Raw genomic sequence first — 17,166 nt, forward strand, 5'->3', positions numbered from 1 at the left:
TAGTTCACCTACCTTATATATATAGGTACTTTTGGAAGGAAACCACAGCAGTACGAGGATCTAAACAGTAAAAACTTGAAACTTCTTGACACTAGTAATATTTAATATTTCTCCTCAGGTATTGGGTATATAAAAAAGTCACATATTGTGCACAGTAAACATTGGCAAAAAACTACACACAAACCACAAGAGTCCAGGCCCAGAAAATGACATTACTACAACCAAAACCTACAAACTTGTGTTTGAACACCAGCATTTCTCCAACCCAGAAATCTGAGCCTACTGATCTAATGAACCAAGGCAGGATTAATTGCTACATCAACATATAGTTGTATCATATTGCTATACGTATATTGGAATAGGCACAAAAAGTGATTAGGATTTGATGACAACTTGATGACAGATTTCATTATGGAAACAGGCGATTAGCTTAGTTCTCGGTTAGTATTTAAACCTTGCTTTATACAAACAGAAGAAGATGCCACTTCTTACATCTACAGTCATGGAATCTAGTCATTGTCAGTAATCTTCTTAGAAGGTTTAAATTGTTTACTTAACAACAATGCTCCACCCAACATCTGATCTTCTAAGTACAAATGAAATGTGTTTTGTGGGAGCTAAGTTCATTGTGACTAAAGCTGCGTACACACTTGCAATTTTTGTCGTTGGAAAGGATCTTTCACGATCCTTTCCAACGACAAGGTGCTGCAAGATGCATGAACGATGCTGTACATACAGCACCATTCATGCTCTATGGAGAGGGGAGGGGGAGAGCGAAGGATCGGTGCTATACGATCGTTCGTAGATATCGTGCAGGATCGTTCGTCGTTCGTTTTCCAACGATAATAATTGGAAGTGTGTACGTAGCTTTATCCACAAATGACTCCTGACTCCTTAATACCTTCTAAAAGACCAGATATCTGGTTGGCCAACTTATAGACATTATCACAGGGTGCTGTAAAGCACAATCACAGTGTTGCAAAGCAAAGCAGAATGATGTAATAAGTTAATATAGTTTTATTACAGATTGATTTATAAAATAAAGACCAAAGTGACAATGTTTGAGGAGGTTTGTGATGTATGGTTTTCTATATCAGCATGAGGAAATAAGAATGTATGAGGGAACAGAAACATGCCAAGCATACAACAATCTTAATTTATTTTACATTTATAAAGGAAATAGGCGTATTGGTATTTATGTTACTTTGCATATAACACTCTCAAGCTTCTGGGTCTGCCAAAAAGGAGTGCGCCCTGGAAACAATGCCTTTGTGTCTAGATGAGGACCAGTACATTCTGTGCATGAATTATTAGCTATCACAATAAATTATTAGGTCCTATTTTGATCTCAGACAGGTATATTAAAGGCTAGTCTACTAGTCTAATCATTGGTGCCTTGCTTGGTCAGAACCATTACCTATCTAAATGAATCTGGTAACCTAACAATTCCCAAGCACTAGTGGTACTCCCAGTAAGGAGGGGTGTAATGACATTCCAAATCTGACATATGCTTCTAACACAGACAACAGAAATCAGGAGAGGGTTGGGTAAAGCTATTTTATATTTAATCACCTTTCAGTATGTCAAGCAAAATGACAGACAGGTGTTTATACCTGTCACTGCAAGGTAAATAAATCTACAAATTGTGTCCTCCTACCACTAAAGTATAAAGCAATATTAAAAGGAAAATAAAATCCTAGCATATCTGTGGAATGCAATTTGTAGGCACAAAATAATCTGTGTGATTCTGTGGGAAAGTGTCACTTAGAATCAGTTTGAAAGATGTTAATGTGCTTATGAAGGATTTTCAAGTCTTTCTGCAGAATGCTTGCTATGGGTAGGGTTAACAAACCCTAAAGCTAGATGAATGGGAGTTTTAGACTGATCATGGTTGCCTCAAGGTCTTGTGAACAAACCCTGAAGAATAATAAGTAGTGTATTGTGCTCAGTCCTGTTCAAACTGTCTTTTATTCTGGCAGAGATAACATGAGAAGAGAAATGACAAAGAACCTCCTTGGAGCCTTACAGTGACACAGTGTCATGTAGATGAGGCCGGAGGATGCATACAGGCTGGGACAGGAACTCCTCACCTCTTCTGCTTGCTGCTACATGAATGGTGACCTTTAGCAGCTCCTGGCTCTGCATTAGCCATGGCAATTCACATACATATATTCAATTGTACTCTTACAACTCAAATAGCACATTGTATAAAAAACAGACAAGTAGAATATTTATATTCTTTATATATTGCTATATAGAGATAAATTGGCTCATTTATTAAAGTGTGCGTTAAGGCAAAATACAAGAAAAAGATATATAATGCAAATTTTCTCGTATTTTATACCTTTAAATCCCTACAAGTACAGAACAATACCTGTTGATCTTTTAGCAATACAACTCATCCCTGCACACTGGTGGTGTCAGCCCTGCCTAATGTGACTTTTGAAAATCACTCAATCACTTATATGTCTCTATTTATAAAACAGGGAATACGATATTCCCTCATGGGAATCTCCCTGTAATTCAATGGCAGTAACTGATTCCCACCAGGGAATGTCAGATTCCTTGTTTTATAAAGAGAGCCCTTAGATCTCTGCAAAATAAAAGTGAATGAAAAGAACTGGAAGGAATTTTTTGAGATATCACAGGAAGTGTGCACAGGACAGCTCAGGATTTCTAAGATCAGCAACAGATTTTACTTTTGATGATATATTATGCAGTGCAAAAGGGATCAAACAGGAAAAGGACATTGGTAAGGTTACATTCACTTTAAGTGCATGTGTTCATCTCAAATACCCAGTTGGGATCTGAGGAATTTAAATGGATAAACTAGTATCCAGGTCGCCAAAGATGAACATTAAACCCAACATTCCACCATTATCCAATGTATGACCATTACATGCATTGAGTCCTCAATACTCAGTGCTTTTGGCCATTTTTCAAAAGGCAGTGCCAAGACCAACAAGGACTTTTATTTATACTAGCTGTCATAAGTTTATTACCATTTTGAATAAACCTACATGACCTTCCTTGGCATCTGCCAAATCATAACTTTACCAAGCACACACATAGCCAATGGGATCTTTTAACACAAGCCTTTAGCATAGAGGACCCATAGTAAATCCAGGGATAAGTCTGCTGGCAATGACTTAATACAGGAGACTTGCCAAATTCCCCTAGACTACCAGGACAATGATGAAAGCCCCTGTGCCTGTACACTGGGGGTTAACCTTTGCCATAGAGTCTCATTAGAAAATCAGACTGTGATCCTACATTGACATAGAGGAGCTGGGGGCAATCCAGACTCCTACTATAATAAGCAAGGAATTTCCAATCCCCATCAGGATAATCCATTGTATCACACCAAACACATGATACACAATAGCAAAGCTTTACACATACATCAGCCAGGAAAGAAGTTTAAAACAACTTGCTGTCACTTATCACTGAACTGGACTCTTCTACAAACTTATACAGGTCAGCAAGCACAAAGTTCTATGAGGGAGAGAGGGATTTCCTCACCTTGTACTTCATGTTAGCCCGATCTCCCGTGCTAGCTGTTAGAAATCCCGCATTGGAATGGTTTGTATAGGAGGGGAGGTGGAGCGGAGCCTAGCGATCTGTCCTTACTACGAGCCGCACTGCTATCTGATACCGCTGTTTGGGAGAGCGGATTGCAGAGTGGGAACTCATTTGCATACTCTGTCCTGATTGGCCGTGAGGTGGTGCTTCCTGGCAGTGAGGTCTGCCATTCCTTTGTGTGTGCATGGTGTTAGGAGTTGTGCTGAGACTTCTATATCGGGGCATAGTTGTATTCACACAAGGAAGCACGATCACATAGCTATGTACTGACAAGAGATTGCTGTAAACCTGCACATTTTATTCACATGCTAGATAATTTGTCCTTATGGGTGAGCTGGGCTATGGATAGGGGGGCATTTCTCCAGGGGCAATTACAAGTGATTGCCCAGAAATACTATCCTGTTCAATCAGCAACAAGTTCTAATAATGTCTACTATACACAGACAGATCTGTTGACAATTTTGTGCATGAGCCCGGTCTGATTTTCCGATCTGTAATGGATCAGTTGGGAGTCCATACATGGCACACACGTGTATGATGTTCCGTCCTTGTTTAGAAAGTGTTTGGGATTTTGTCTGGATTTGATACATCATTCTTACACATGACTCAACTCGTGTACTTTATATCAATATTTACCTACATGTCTGATTGATTGTTGTTCACGTTCAATCAAGGCTCAAAAAATATTATTAGTTACAATCATTCGGTTGTTAAAATTCACTTCAAATCCAATCATTTTATTGGGCCATGAGTGAAAATTGGTCCATGTGTATGAGATATTATATAGCTACCTAATCAGACCTGTGAATAAACGCGGGAAAGACTTTCAGCTTTAACTGACTTTGTGACGGAAGGCACTGGAAGGTATTATAAAAAGAATGTAAAAATGTACAATAAATTGTGATAATTCATTAAATGAAGATTATTGATCTTTTTAATAATAATGGCGCATTGTATTTTATTTAGTATTTCATGAAGGTGACAGCTGAGCATTTATCTTGTTCACAGCAATAGTCATATCATGCTTTATCTTTTTCAGTTCATCTTTTACCACCCACAGCCAAAACAATCTCTAAAAGGTGTTATAAATGATGTTCTTTTAGACCATTTACTATGGCCTGGTTTAATAAAGCTTCTCAAGACTGGTTCAGGTTGGAAGAACCTGGGTGATCAAGTAAACCTGAAATAGATTAGATAATTAGACTAGATAAATAAAAGCAAATGATTTTATGAAATCCATTCCACGTTTGCTGGGTCACTCAGGTTCTCCCATGATAGTCTATCTTTTCCAGTTTTGGAGAGCTTTAATGAATCAGGCTCAATTTGAGAAGCCCACATTGTGCAGTGAAATCAGCAATTTCTGGAAAGGAAAGGAGCTTGTACAACAAGACTGTAGGTAAGACCACCTTTAGCTTCAGCTTCAATCCACATCCATGAAAAATAACTTTCAAGTAATAAAAGGAGGCATGCTTTGGGTAGGACACTTTCTTTAGCCCATATGACACTATCACTACTATGAAAGGGATGGCTGTGTTTGCCTTCAGAGCCAAGTGTTCCAAGCACTTCCCTGTGGGTATATTAGGTTAAAGTGTCCATACATGTGCAAATTGAGAAAACACAAAGAGAAAGTCAAAGACATTCCCATTGTTTACTTATCTAATTTGTTATCATTTGGGTGGAGCAAAATAAGGTATTGAATAGCTCAATGTTGTTGTACAATCAAGTTTGCCCTCTTTACCTCTTAAACGTACCTATTCATCGGTTAGGGTGATCGTGCCATAAAAAGGACCAATAAGGGGCATAAAGGGACACATCCAAATTTACTTTACCAAGAAAGTCAACACTTTTACATAACATTAATTGCCTTCATTTATTGGATCCAATTATTGTTTTGACTTGGGATAGACTTTTTTTTATCATTTGCTCAGTGTTCAGTTTGGTGGGACAGGCCTGCACACTGCTAGTTGTGGGGTAAAGAAAAGCTTGTTGAGCACCTAAAAAAGAGGAAACTTGTCAAAGAATCTTGGAGTTTGCTGGTGGCATATTACGGTGATTATGGTCGTGTTGAAAAGCAGGGAGGTAACTGCAATAACAATAACATGTCCGATATACAGAAAACCTACACCTACAGGTTTACTTTCATGGGAGCAGGTTGTGTAATGATTCTCTTTCTTAAACCCTTGTTTTGAGAACATCTAAGTTTTCCAGCTGTCACAGTCCTTAAACATTAGTGTGTCATTACAGATGGAGAAATTATCCTAGCATAGGGACCAGAAATGTGAATTGATAGACAGTACATCAACAAACGGTATTCATTAGATCTGGATTTAGTAAGTAAATGATATAACCATTGAAGATGCAGTGTGGGGTTTTTAAAAGTAAGTTGTAAATACAAGGCAATACCCAGGATCACTATAAGAAAGCTACAATAAGTACTTTAATGGTTTCTAAAAGAACATTGTTTGTGGTATGAACTATGATTATTAAAAGTCCTCTAAATATTTATCACCATACCAATAATACAGATCATTAGGCTTTAAAAACATACAAACATATTGGAAAATCTGTACAATAAGTGGGAGCTGTCAATGAGACATTGGAATGGTCTTTTCACTGTGAACATATCAGCTAGACTGAGTATAAAGTAGCTGCAGGATATCCAAGTCTTCAGTGATCAGATAGCTGTCACTGTACCACATGATGTGCACATACAAAGAAACTTTACTATGCCATTTAAAGATTTCATATTGTCCTATTAGATAAGCAAAGTTTACTGATATCTCTAAAATTTACTCCACATAATTCTTTGAATCACCGATGTAAAACCAGTACAGTAACTACTTTTAGATGATGATCCAGTGTCTATGGGTCTCATACAACAGCAACAGCCAGGCTTTGGCAGTAAAAAAAAAAAACTATCCCATTTGCCGTATCTTTCCCAGGCTTTAGAACTGTCTTCATGCAGCTACCCCTACTTCCTCCAGTGCTTTAAACCAGTGGTGTGCTGACCACTGGTGGTCTGCGAGAAAATTTTGGTGGTTCGTGGCTCTGGCCAGTGCACAACCCCCGCCGCAGGGTTAGGAAAAGGACCCTGCTGGGGGGTGCACCAGCCAGAGCCACGGAATATGTCCACCGTATGCATCGCAGGCTAAAGGCGGCGAGGGGGGGGGGGTTGTCTCTCTGGACACAACCCGCCCGCTCTCCCATGACAGGGTCAGACCTGCGATGGTAGAGGGGGCAGGTTCTGTTATCATGACATCACTCGGGGGGAAGCTTCTTCCCCACTGAGTGACACACGGCTCCCCACTCATGCGCGGTCCAGAGTCTGGGGGTTTAGTGGTCCATGACTTCCAAAAGGTTGGTGAGTACTGCTCTACACAGAAGTTTTACACACCGCTAGCATTTTTGTGAAAGAATCTGGCCTAGGAGACATTGGGTCTAATTCAATATACTATACCAATTTTTTTCTCATAAAGATTAATATATTCATCCATGTGATGGAAATTTTCAGGCAAAAATCAACCATTATAACTTGGTGAATAGCTACAAGCAGCTAGAAAGTGCAGACACAGAGACGTGTCTGTAACTCCTGCATCAGCTTTCAACAGCCACTCTAAAATCAATGCTGGGCTATTCTGTAGGAAAACATTTTGGCACATCCTTTTATAGATAAATAATTCTTGTCCCATTCCTTCATCCACACAATCATTTGGGTCAGTTACATAGTCCTTCAGACTGATGGACCTTCAGTATGGAGGAGACTATGACACTCACCCAGCCCCCAGTATAACGCTTGGTACGTGATTGGCCAGTTATTAGCTCCAAACATTGTCACATGGAGGCAGAAGGAGTATACGTGTAGAAAGAAAACATAGACAGGAATCAAGGTTGAGGTTGTTATGGTACAGAACAGGAGGGAGCAAGTAGAAGGTAGGTATATTACATACTGGACAATGATAAGTTCTCCTTAAAAATTCCAACGGGAGCCTATTCTCAAGCAGGAACCCTGAGGTTTCTTCAGAGGTTGTTAGGGGTTCCTTTAGCAATAAGCAATTCGTACCACAAAGATCAGATTCAGTAATGCCAATGACTGTTTGGCTGTAGAATGTCATCTTTACAGACTTTGTTTATCTGTATTGGTGACATCCTACAGCCAAAAGGATCATTCTTTCCACTGGCCGGCAATGTAGGAGACATTCTTCCCACTGACCGCCACACTAATGTACTGTGAGCTGTGGATATAGTAATTATAAAAGGGATTCCCTACGCCCCGAAAGATATTTCAAAGTAAGTTATTTCACAGTAGGAAGGTTGAGAAATAATATATTAGAGTTTTTTGCAAGCAGGAAAAGGCTAGTTTACCCCAGCATTTCCCAGTGCTTGCAAAGGTAATCGTTTAACATATCTGCAGTAAACAATTGCAAAGTACAGCTATCTTATCAATGCCCAGGATTTTTTTTTTCACAAATTGGGTTGAAAGTGTAGGGCTCTTTGTAAATGCAAGTACATTAGCATGCATGTAGGCTTTACAAATGTGTTCCCTGAGGCTACAAGGAGCCAGCCAAAAGAGATTACTAAACAATGCAGGAACACATCCTCTCTTAACCAAAATATGCACAGCAGGAATTAAACTGCACTCATTTGATTCACTGCCCACAATGGCAAGCACTTCTGTCCTCCAATACAGAGATTTCTGCATGATAATTCCACATTCCTAGGAGCCACATAGTGCTTGGAGCTTCTAACCACATCTTTAAGTGGTAATACAGTAGATTTATGTCTCTGTTTTGCATTGCAAATGACAGGCGTCTTCCCAACTCCACCCTTTTTAAATGAAGTTGAAGAAAAACATGCCTGCAGGGCAATGACACTATTGCTGTTATTCTCTCTTTTACAGACCTAAATAAATCAAGGGAAAGTAGTTTTGATTCAGTAATAGAGTTTGTAGGTCATAAAACTATAGGTAAGTCCCTATGCTGTCTCGTCACGTCATATGCTGGAAATATATGACCACAACACAAGCAAAATTTCACCTTATTTCTATAAATTTAGGAAGTTTGAAAAATACTATTTTGTATTTTTTTTAAATCAAAAGTTAGGTAAGAACCATGCAGAATTGAAAAGAATGCTATTTAATTAAATAGCTGTATAAAACATTAAACAACTATGAAAACTATCAATGTTAAAAAAGCAGGCACTATTACATTGTAGGTGCTGTCAGTCTAAGTGCCTTTACAGACTCAATACCATCTTTTCTCAACTTTTTTTTTTACCACAAAGGAAATAACTTTTGTGGAAAAGTTATTACTATTATTTACTATATCTGCGGATTATAAGGCATTAATTCAAACAGTAAGAAGTTAAGGCAATAATTTTAAGCATGACAACCAAGGTTGCTCTATTTAAACACATGGTAATAATAATAATAATATAATTAAACAATAACTGCAATAATAAAATAAACACAAACAGTAAAAATGTTAGTGTCCTCTATCATTGGTGACCGGTGGAGAAGAGTCCCGTGTGTTTGGTGGTCAGTTGGATGCACACCAGCCTGTATGTACAGACAAATATCACCCAAAACAATCATTTAGAAGTGTGTACTTAACATAACATTGTAAATATTGTGGCTTTGTAGTTGGGCAAGATGTACATAAAAGGTTTCTGGCTATGCTTTACTTTGTAAATATTACTGTGTATTGCATCCAAGACAAGATAGGAGTTTCTTTTGAAGAGCTTACATAAAGCTTTTCTGTGGAAAGGGGAAAATAACATCTTTCAAAGCACAAATGGGACACAAATTGTTAAACAATTACCTCTGAAAGAGTCTGCTTATGTTTGGCTTTGCTAGAACTCTGTCAGACAGTGAGCTAAATCAAGAAGTATGGCTGGTCTTCAGCTAATGTCTGGTCTGCCTGGACTGCTCAAGTCTACTTGGCACGCTCAGCCTGACTGTAGAGGAAAAAGCAAAGCAGGCAAATGGAATCCAAGCTATGCGTGGGCCAGAAAAGAGGAATGCAGGCACAATGAAAACAATCACATGCAAGAATGGCTCCAGTTAAGAGCTTGTTGTGCAATAAAAGGTTCTGATAAATGCATTTGTCCTACATCTTAATATACTCATATAACCAGTATGTGTACCATATACAGAGCAAATGACATCCAATCCTTCTTCTATAGGCATTGCATATAAAATATCATTAGGATGAACCACTAGATGGCCTGTTGAATCTGTATTTAATCAAGTTGATTACTTGTTTTTTCTTTTGTTATTTTTTCATTTGCAGTATATTATTTTTAATATTATTATACTGCATTTATATGGCACAAACAAAATAAATAGGAGTTGCAAATGACAGGCAGATACAATCAGTGACACAGGAGCTGAGGACCCTGCCCAAAAGAGCTTACAATCTAAAATACTATAAAATATTATTTTCCTGATCTGGAATCAAGAAGATAATCTGATTTGCTTGTTATAAGTACAACTAACCAACTCAGGTCTGGGTCACCCAGGAGGTACCCTTAGTGGGTGCCAGTGGCAATGTAGATGTCCAGGGCCTTTTTACAGCCAGAGTTTTTATTTAAGTGAGAATTTGTTTTAATATTCACCACCCAGTTTTCTAAATTTAGTAGAACTGATTCTGCCATGCAATAATGCACCCAATTATTTCTACCTTCTGGCTTGAAGGTGGCCTCCTGTCTGGTCCAGGCAATAACCTTGGGTCACTTCAGATCAGTTAAAGATGGAAAGAGATTGGAGATTGGTGATTTCCTGTCTAATATCTATTTAAACCTCATACAGATGTTCAAAAGACGTCAGATTACTGTCGCTAGAAATGATCTTTTGTGATCTTTTCCAGTGACAGGTGAACAAACAAGTGCTGACAGCACAGTTCTCTCCAATTGGGAGGAGAGGATGAGTAAGCGGCACCCTGCTGTGCTCTCGTCCATAGGATGTCAGGCACCATTTTACACATGTTAGATTTTCACCGGAGATTAGTACAACCATGTGTCTTCAGCAAGAATCATCTGGAGTGTTTATGTATCTATTGACTGTACCTGGAAAGACCCAGCTTTGAGCACTTTCCTCTGCCCCAAGGTTCTGGTGACAACAGCAAGGTCAGCCGTCATTTTGGTTTTAAGGAAAACCCTTTTGATTAAAACAAAGCAAATATATTTGCTCCACAGGGCACCCTTCAATTTAAAATTATTATTATTATTTAAAATTACCTTTTCATTTCATTCTGTGGCCCCTGTAATTTTCTAAAAATTCTTAACAATTTCAATACAATTTGGCAACCTGGCAGCAATCTGTATGCCATTGGCTAACAGAAAGTTCTGGGAAATGTAATTTTCTGTGATTGTTTTTTTGCACTAAGATCCAAGTTTAAAAATGTAGACATCTCCTGCCTTCATTCATTTTCATTAAATGTTCCCTATGGGTAACTACCTTTAAAGGTCACTAAAATTTTCCATTCAAGAACTGAAAGTGCACCAAGTAGTTATAATAAAACAGAATCTCCCATTCAGAAGTCAGCTTGTAAGGAAAACTGTGAAATAAATTGCTTTTTCTGTTTGTTTGTTTTCTCTTTGTTAAAAGATCACTCAAAGGAGAGTGTGTCTGTCTCACTTTAAAGCTACGTACACACTTCCAATTATTATCGTTGGAAAACGAACGACGAACGATCCTGCACGATATCTACGAACGATCGTATAGCACCGATCCTGCACATAGAGATAACGACACGATCGTTCGTAGATATTGTACACACAATAGATACGATCGTTTGAGCGATAGAGGAACTATGCGCACGACAGGAAAGTGAACGAACGTTCGTTCATTATGCATGCTCAGACCATGGACGATCACCGAACGACCGTACACACGAACGATGTTCAACGATCGTCGTCCAATCCGATCCGCCGGTCCGGTCGTTCGTTTCCAACGACTTTCCTCGTTCGTCGGCGTCGTTGGTTACTTTTTTACGAACGATTTTTTGGCCAATCGATCGTTCGTCGTTCGTTTTGAAAAAATTGGAAGTGTGTACGCACCTTTAATCTAAATTGGTGACCTGCAAATGTATTTAACTAGTCATCTATTTACAGTTATAGGTAACATTGTTTTACAAGCCCTCGTAACTTAGGCTACGTACACATGTCAGATGATTTTCGTCCGATCATTGCGTGTACAGCGATCGTCCAATGACGCTCATGAATCCATCCTGGTGGATCCATTAACGACGAACGTTGCTACTCCATCGTTCTCCCCTATCCACTCTTCATAAAGCAGAACGGCTCTGTATGTTCAGCACTCGTTCATGCATCTTTCAGTCTTTTGTGAAAAATCCTTTCCAAAGACAATTATTGAGCATGTGTATGCAGCCTTAGACCCTAGATATAGTATTTATTAACCTCACACAGTCTAGTTTTTTTATTATTTTCTAGTCTTTTTATTATTTTATATAATGTTTACTATTTTCATAAACATGAGCTTAAACATTGTGCCATGCAACATACATAATGTGGGCTTCTATCTTTAATTCAGTAAGTCTTTGCAGGCCCTTGTAAGTGTACAGTAAAGATGTACCCATGCTTGTCCTTTTTTCTTTAGTAAATCAAGCTCATGGGTGAATGGGTCATAGTAACCATGCAACATCATCAACAACAGCATCATTAGAGAGGTAAGTCAGCAATGTCAGCATTGGCATCAATTTTCTTCAAAGCTACAATCACAAATGTTAATAAAAATGAAGGAACATAAGTGTTTTTTCCAAGTTATATGTTCCAATACTCCCTCTGTGGCTAGACATAATTTCCAAAATTATCTTCTACAAATCAATTCAAGCTGATCTCAGTTGTGTTAAATAAGCTTGTATGTGTATTTGCATATTCAGTGGCGAATGTAGCCAACAGTGGCGCCCAGTGCAAAACTGACTTGGAATCCCTCCCCATCAAATTAACTTTGGGCTCCTGTTGTCTGAGGTGGGTTGGGGGCCCTCATGCAGCAGCACGCTTTCCACCTCCCAATGTCTGCCCTTGGGCATATTGTAAAACTGATAGGAATCTTTTGCGTGTGTTGATGGCCTTGCTTCTCCTTGGACAATTTCAGGGTGAACCAAGGTCATTATAGCAATGGACAAGGTCAGAACTAGGAATCCTGAGAAAGAAAGTTATGTAGCCATATATTGTATACATTTTTGGTTGAATTACTCCTTGGAATCTACAATTATTAAGGAGCTTTATTGTTATTATTATAACTATTAATTTTGGTATTTGCCCAATTCCTGCCCTTTCCTGTTTTTGAACCACCAATGGTCTTGACAAGGAAATGTCAACACAGACATCGATTTTTATATTATTTCTGTCTTTATGGAGCACAATAAAGGCTGTTCCCAGACACCATTTATGTGTGCCATTTATAGTGCAATAAACAGGGTGTGGACCACAAGCTCCGTTTATTTCTTTCCTTCTGAAGTCTAGATGCAGAAAACAGATGAATGAATTGATTGACTTAAATAGAACCTCTGCTACATTTTGACTATATTTAGTACCTGGTCCACAAACCTTTTCCTCATAAAAATGTCTGCTTCCTGTTCCTAATACAAAAGGTTCTTTTCTGCTATATTTAAAAAGGCTGTAAATGTTGTATTTTGTTGCCAGAGTGGGGGTATAAATGCTTTCAAAAATGTATCTCTGCAGGAGGTTAGGTCACCACCTTTCATAAGCAGCAAAACAATAAATAAAGTCATGGTGACATGCAGATTGGGCCAGTGAAGGCAATTATAATATATATAGTCATATATTAGATATAGGAGAATGCATGTTTTATCATCACAAATTCATTTATCATGCTTTGAGCATGTCATCCTAGCATGATTATGGAAATCAAACTGTTTTCTCATTAAGAACTGTAGAAAGTGTGAGGTCTGCCTGCCCTTGTAGTAACTCTGGAATTATCAAGAACTACTACCATTTTCCTACAGATCTAGTGATAATAGACAATTGCAGATCATCTTCATTCCATGGAAAAGCAAGTTGTACATCAAATTTTAGTAATTCCTATGAAATGACTTAAACACAGTACTGAACTAGCCAGCATTTTTCTGGAACTCAATTGCTCATAACCACAAGGTCATTGGGGTAAGGGTGAACTAAATGCTAACCTTCTACCCTAAGGTTAATTTACCTCCCCACCCAAAACCCGTACCCCTATACTGACCCTTAGATTAGGCCTAAACCTAACCATAGATATTAGATGTTGGTTAGACCTTTTACTGCTGGTTTACATGACTGTTGGTATAATTATGTTGTTTGTGTATCTCTGTTAAAGAGTATAAAACTTTAACAAATAACTGTTGGTCTTTTTAATACTGTATATAGTAAAAGCATTTTGCTATATCTGTTTAATTAAAAAAAATGTTGTTTATGCATGAAATCTAGGGAGTTGTGGACAGAACTCTGTGTGTGAGCTCCCTGTGGACAGAACACCCACCATTTATGTTCTGGAGCAGAAGAGAGGAGGGTGTCCTGTATTCCACTCCTAGGGTGACTCCTCCATAGATACAGTACAATGTGTGAACACTGTCACAGTCAAGTAAGTCAAGAATTGTTTTAATGGTCGAAAAAGCCAGGAAAACTAAGTCAATGCATCCACATTGCAAAGCTTTTTGTTTTTGGGTTTTATGATACTCTAAATAACCAAACATTTTCAGTTGTATAAATCTAAACAGAACACCTCACTGGATATCTACTCCTAATGTACAGATAGGTAGGTTTAGGAAACTATATACCGGTATGCTGCTTTTTTATGGTTTGCAACTGAAGATTTGCTTTTGACACAAAAGACTGAGATCTGCTGTTTTCAGTAACTAATATTGAACATTTATTGTATAATACAAGTAACATCTTCTTTATCAACTCCACTGAAATTAAATTGCACAACCATGTATTACCTTATGGAAGTATGGAAGACTGCTGCTTATTAAAATGTGTAGCAAATTCAATAATGACCAAATAGATTTAATATTAATGTAGTAAAAACACAGCGATCCAAATAGAAATTTTCCATGGCTAACTCAAGGTGTAACTATTGTAATGTAAGTAAAGTTATCCATTCTGATGGGTTAATTTACTCACTGACCAGGTACTAGCTTTATAATAGAGTTCCTGTACTTAGAGAGTTCCTGTACTTAGTAGCTAAAAGGCTACCAAGTCATCTCTATACACCAAAAATACTGAATGTGCCCAATACCAGTACACCACATTTTTTTTTCTTTCAATCAGTTTTATTAGTTTTTTAACATCATAAGAACATACAAAATAATACAATACCAAGCCCAAGATAAAGGGAACATACAATAGGGATAACCTCCCCATCTTCTGCAAAAAGATACATAACCCAAATATCAACTGTCAAATATAAAACATCGTCAATAGGGAGGTGGGGTATGTATAGGAATATCTAGGAAAATTAAGGGGGAAATAGGGAATGGGAGGGGGATAAAACTAAGGCTAAGCTTATCTACCGGGGCGGGGGGGGATATGCCGTAAACATCAGGTGTTAAGAATAACAAACCAACCGGCCATTGTCTCAGTAAATATTACAGAAATAAAAGTAGTTAAACCTTGAAATTTCGTTGTCATTGTCATTCTTTCTATCTGATACCTGCCTGGCCCAAGAAACCCCCCGCTCGCCAAAAGTGCAAGACAGCGGTATTAGTTGAGACTACATTCAAGCTCTTTGGAATCTTAGGCCGGCTATATATTTATAGCCATAGGGATTCACACCACATTTTTTTTTTTAAATTTCTATATTGAAAACTTTAATAATAATATAATGAAACCCCTCCCAGGAGTGTGGCACTTCCCTGTAGCAGTTTCAATGTAAATGTCATGTCTGTTTTAGAATTTCCAACTAGGTTATGTGGAATGTTTGGTGATATTCACAGTTTTAACCACTGAACAGTTTTCCCCTCTAAAGAAAAAAGTCCAGCGGCAGCCTAAGCAGATAGGAAGAAAGTCATTTTTCCGTTCCAACAAATCCATCATATTATGCTGGCTTTTTATTTTTAGAAACTGAGTAAGAAGGGAGGAGAAAGAGAAAAGGGATGATATACATTTACCAAATAATCATGGGATGTGGTCCACTGAGTTAGTTAAATAAATATTATATCTATCCCTAGCCCTGGTATAAGGAGTCTCTTGCCAGAAATGGAGTTGTTCCAGTAAACCAGTCTTTCCCAATCCTTTAACCCCAGATGAACTCTTAAAAATGTTCAGACCTCAATGAACCCTGCTAAAAATGAAAACATTTGTAACTCAAGGTCTATAATTAGAATAAGTTGTAAATATGATAATAAATAAAATAGGAAACAATGTGATGTCCCTATTTAATGTACAGTGCTGCGTAATATGTTGGCGCTATATAAATCCTGTTTATTAATAATAATAATAATAATAATATTATACCCTGAGCGGATCATGTATTTATAACTTTTTTCCTCAGTATGTCCAATTATTTTCAGTAATATAATCATCTAACATATATTATTCTTTATATATGTCATATTTATGTCTTTACATAAACTGATTGGCTCCTTGTACTTTTTCTTCTTTTTCTCTGAGACTTCAACTCTGCTGTACAAAGACTATGGACTAATACAGAGTCAAATTTAGTTACTTATATTGAGTGCATTAAATCGTTTAGTGATGAGTCTAGTAATATAAAGCTGCAATAATTTGTGCGTTTTATAGCTGTCTGGAGTTCAGCTTTAAGCATTACATATGGCTGCATAAGGCCCTATGCTAGCACCCCATAAGAGCCCTATACACGGCAATTAAAGTCACTTAATTTATGAAAAGTCAATGTAATTTATATGATAAAGAAGAGTATATTTAGATCCACATGTGCTGTACATTGTTGTGAACTAATACAAATAATAATTTGATTAAAGTTCTCTTCTGACTAAGCAAAGGAAAGCTGGCATCACTCATGCAGTGTGGTTGGAAAACTTTTTAAAGTGATCAGTGCAAAAACATATTTTGCACAGGGTTTGATATTTTCAGGATGAAATATTAGGACATCTTGTGTAAGGCTATATAGGCTGCAGTTTTTGTAATGCTCCATAGTTATGTATTTATATGAAATAATGTTAGAACAATTTGAAGAAAGTCTGGAATGTTTTAAGGGTATACTGTAGCTAACAATTAAAACAAAAACCTTAAAATGCATTCAGGGGAATACGGCCTACTCTGTTCTCAAACATACCCACTAAAATTCTGTATACAAAAAGCCCAATTTAGGAAAAAGTGGTGCATTCTTTTTTTCTGAGTAGTTGTTATAACTTTCACCTGGGTGTTATAAAGTGCATTGAGTGCAGAGATCTGGATATTTTATTTGTGTGTGTCTACATTTTGGACTGCAAAGTAAAAAATGTGAATATTTTTAAGAGAGTGAATTATTTCTATACCCAGTGTACTATATATATTATGTTATGATGAATACATTGCCCCTGATTCATCAAGCAGAATCGGATTATCGGTCGCGCATTCGTATTAGCGATCCGGAATCGTACGCGGTCG

The 17,166-nt window shown here is 37.7% G+C and overlaps 1 protein-coding gene across 2 annotated transcripts in view; it reads right to left on the reverse strand.

The window, feature by feature from the left end:
• The window catches only part of NEDD9 (neural precursor cell expressed, developmentally down-regulated 9), a 75,902-nt gene that overhangs the window by 20,291 nt on the left and 38,445 nt on the right, over positions 1 to 17,166 (reverse strand). The window contains exon 1 of one of the 2 annotated variants that reach the window (XM_072411686.1): positions 3,523 to 3,652. The exons of the other annotated variant lie outside the window; for it this stretch is intronic. Coding sequence (XP_072267787.1) covers positions 3,523 to 3,534 — 12 coding nt within the window. The 5' untranslated portion in view covers positions 3,535 to 3,652. Of the gene's footprint in view, positions 1 to 3,522; positions 3,653 to 17,166 lie in introns of those variants that run through there. 2 annotated transcript variants of the gene reach the window in all.

The sequence above is a fragment of the Pyxicephalus adspersus genome, chromosome 5 (assembly GCF_032062135.1).
Source record: "Pyxicephalus adspersus chromosome 5, UCB_Pads_2.0, whole genome shotgun sequence".
In the NCBI taxonomy this organism is placed as follows: domain Eukaryota; kingdom Metazoa; phylum Chordata; class Amphibia; order Anura; family Pyxicephalidae; genus Pyxicephalus; species Pyxicephalus adspersus.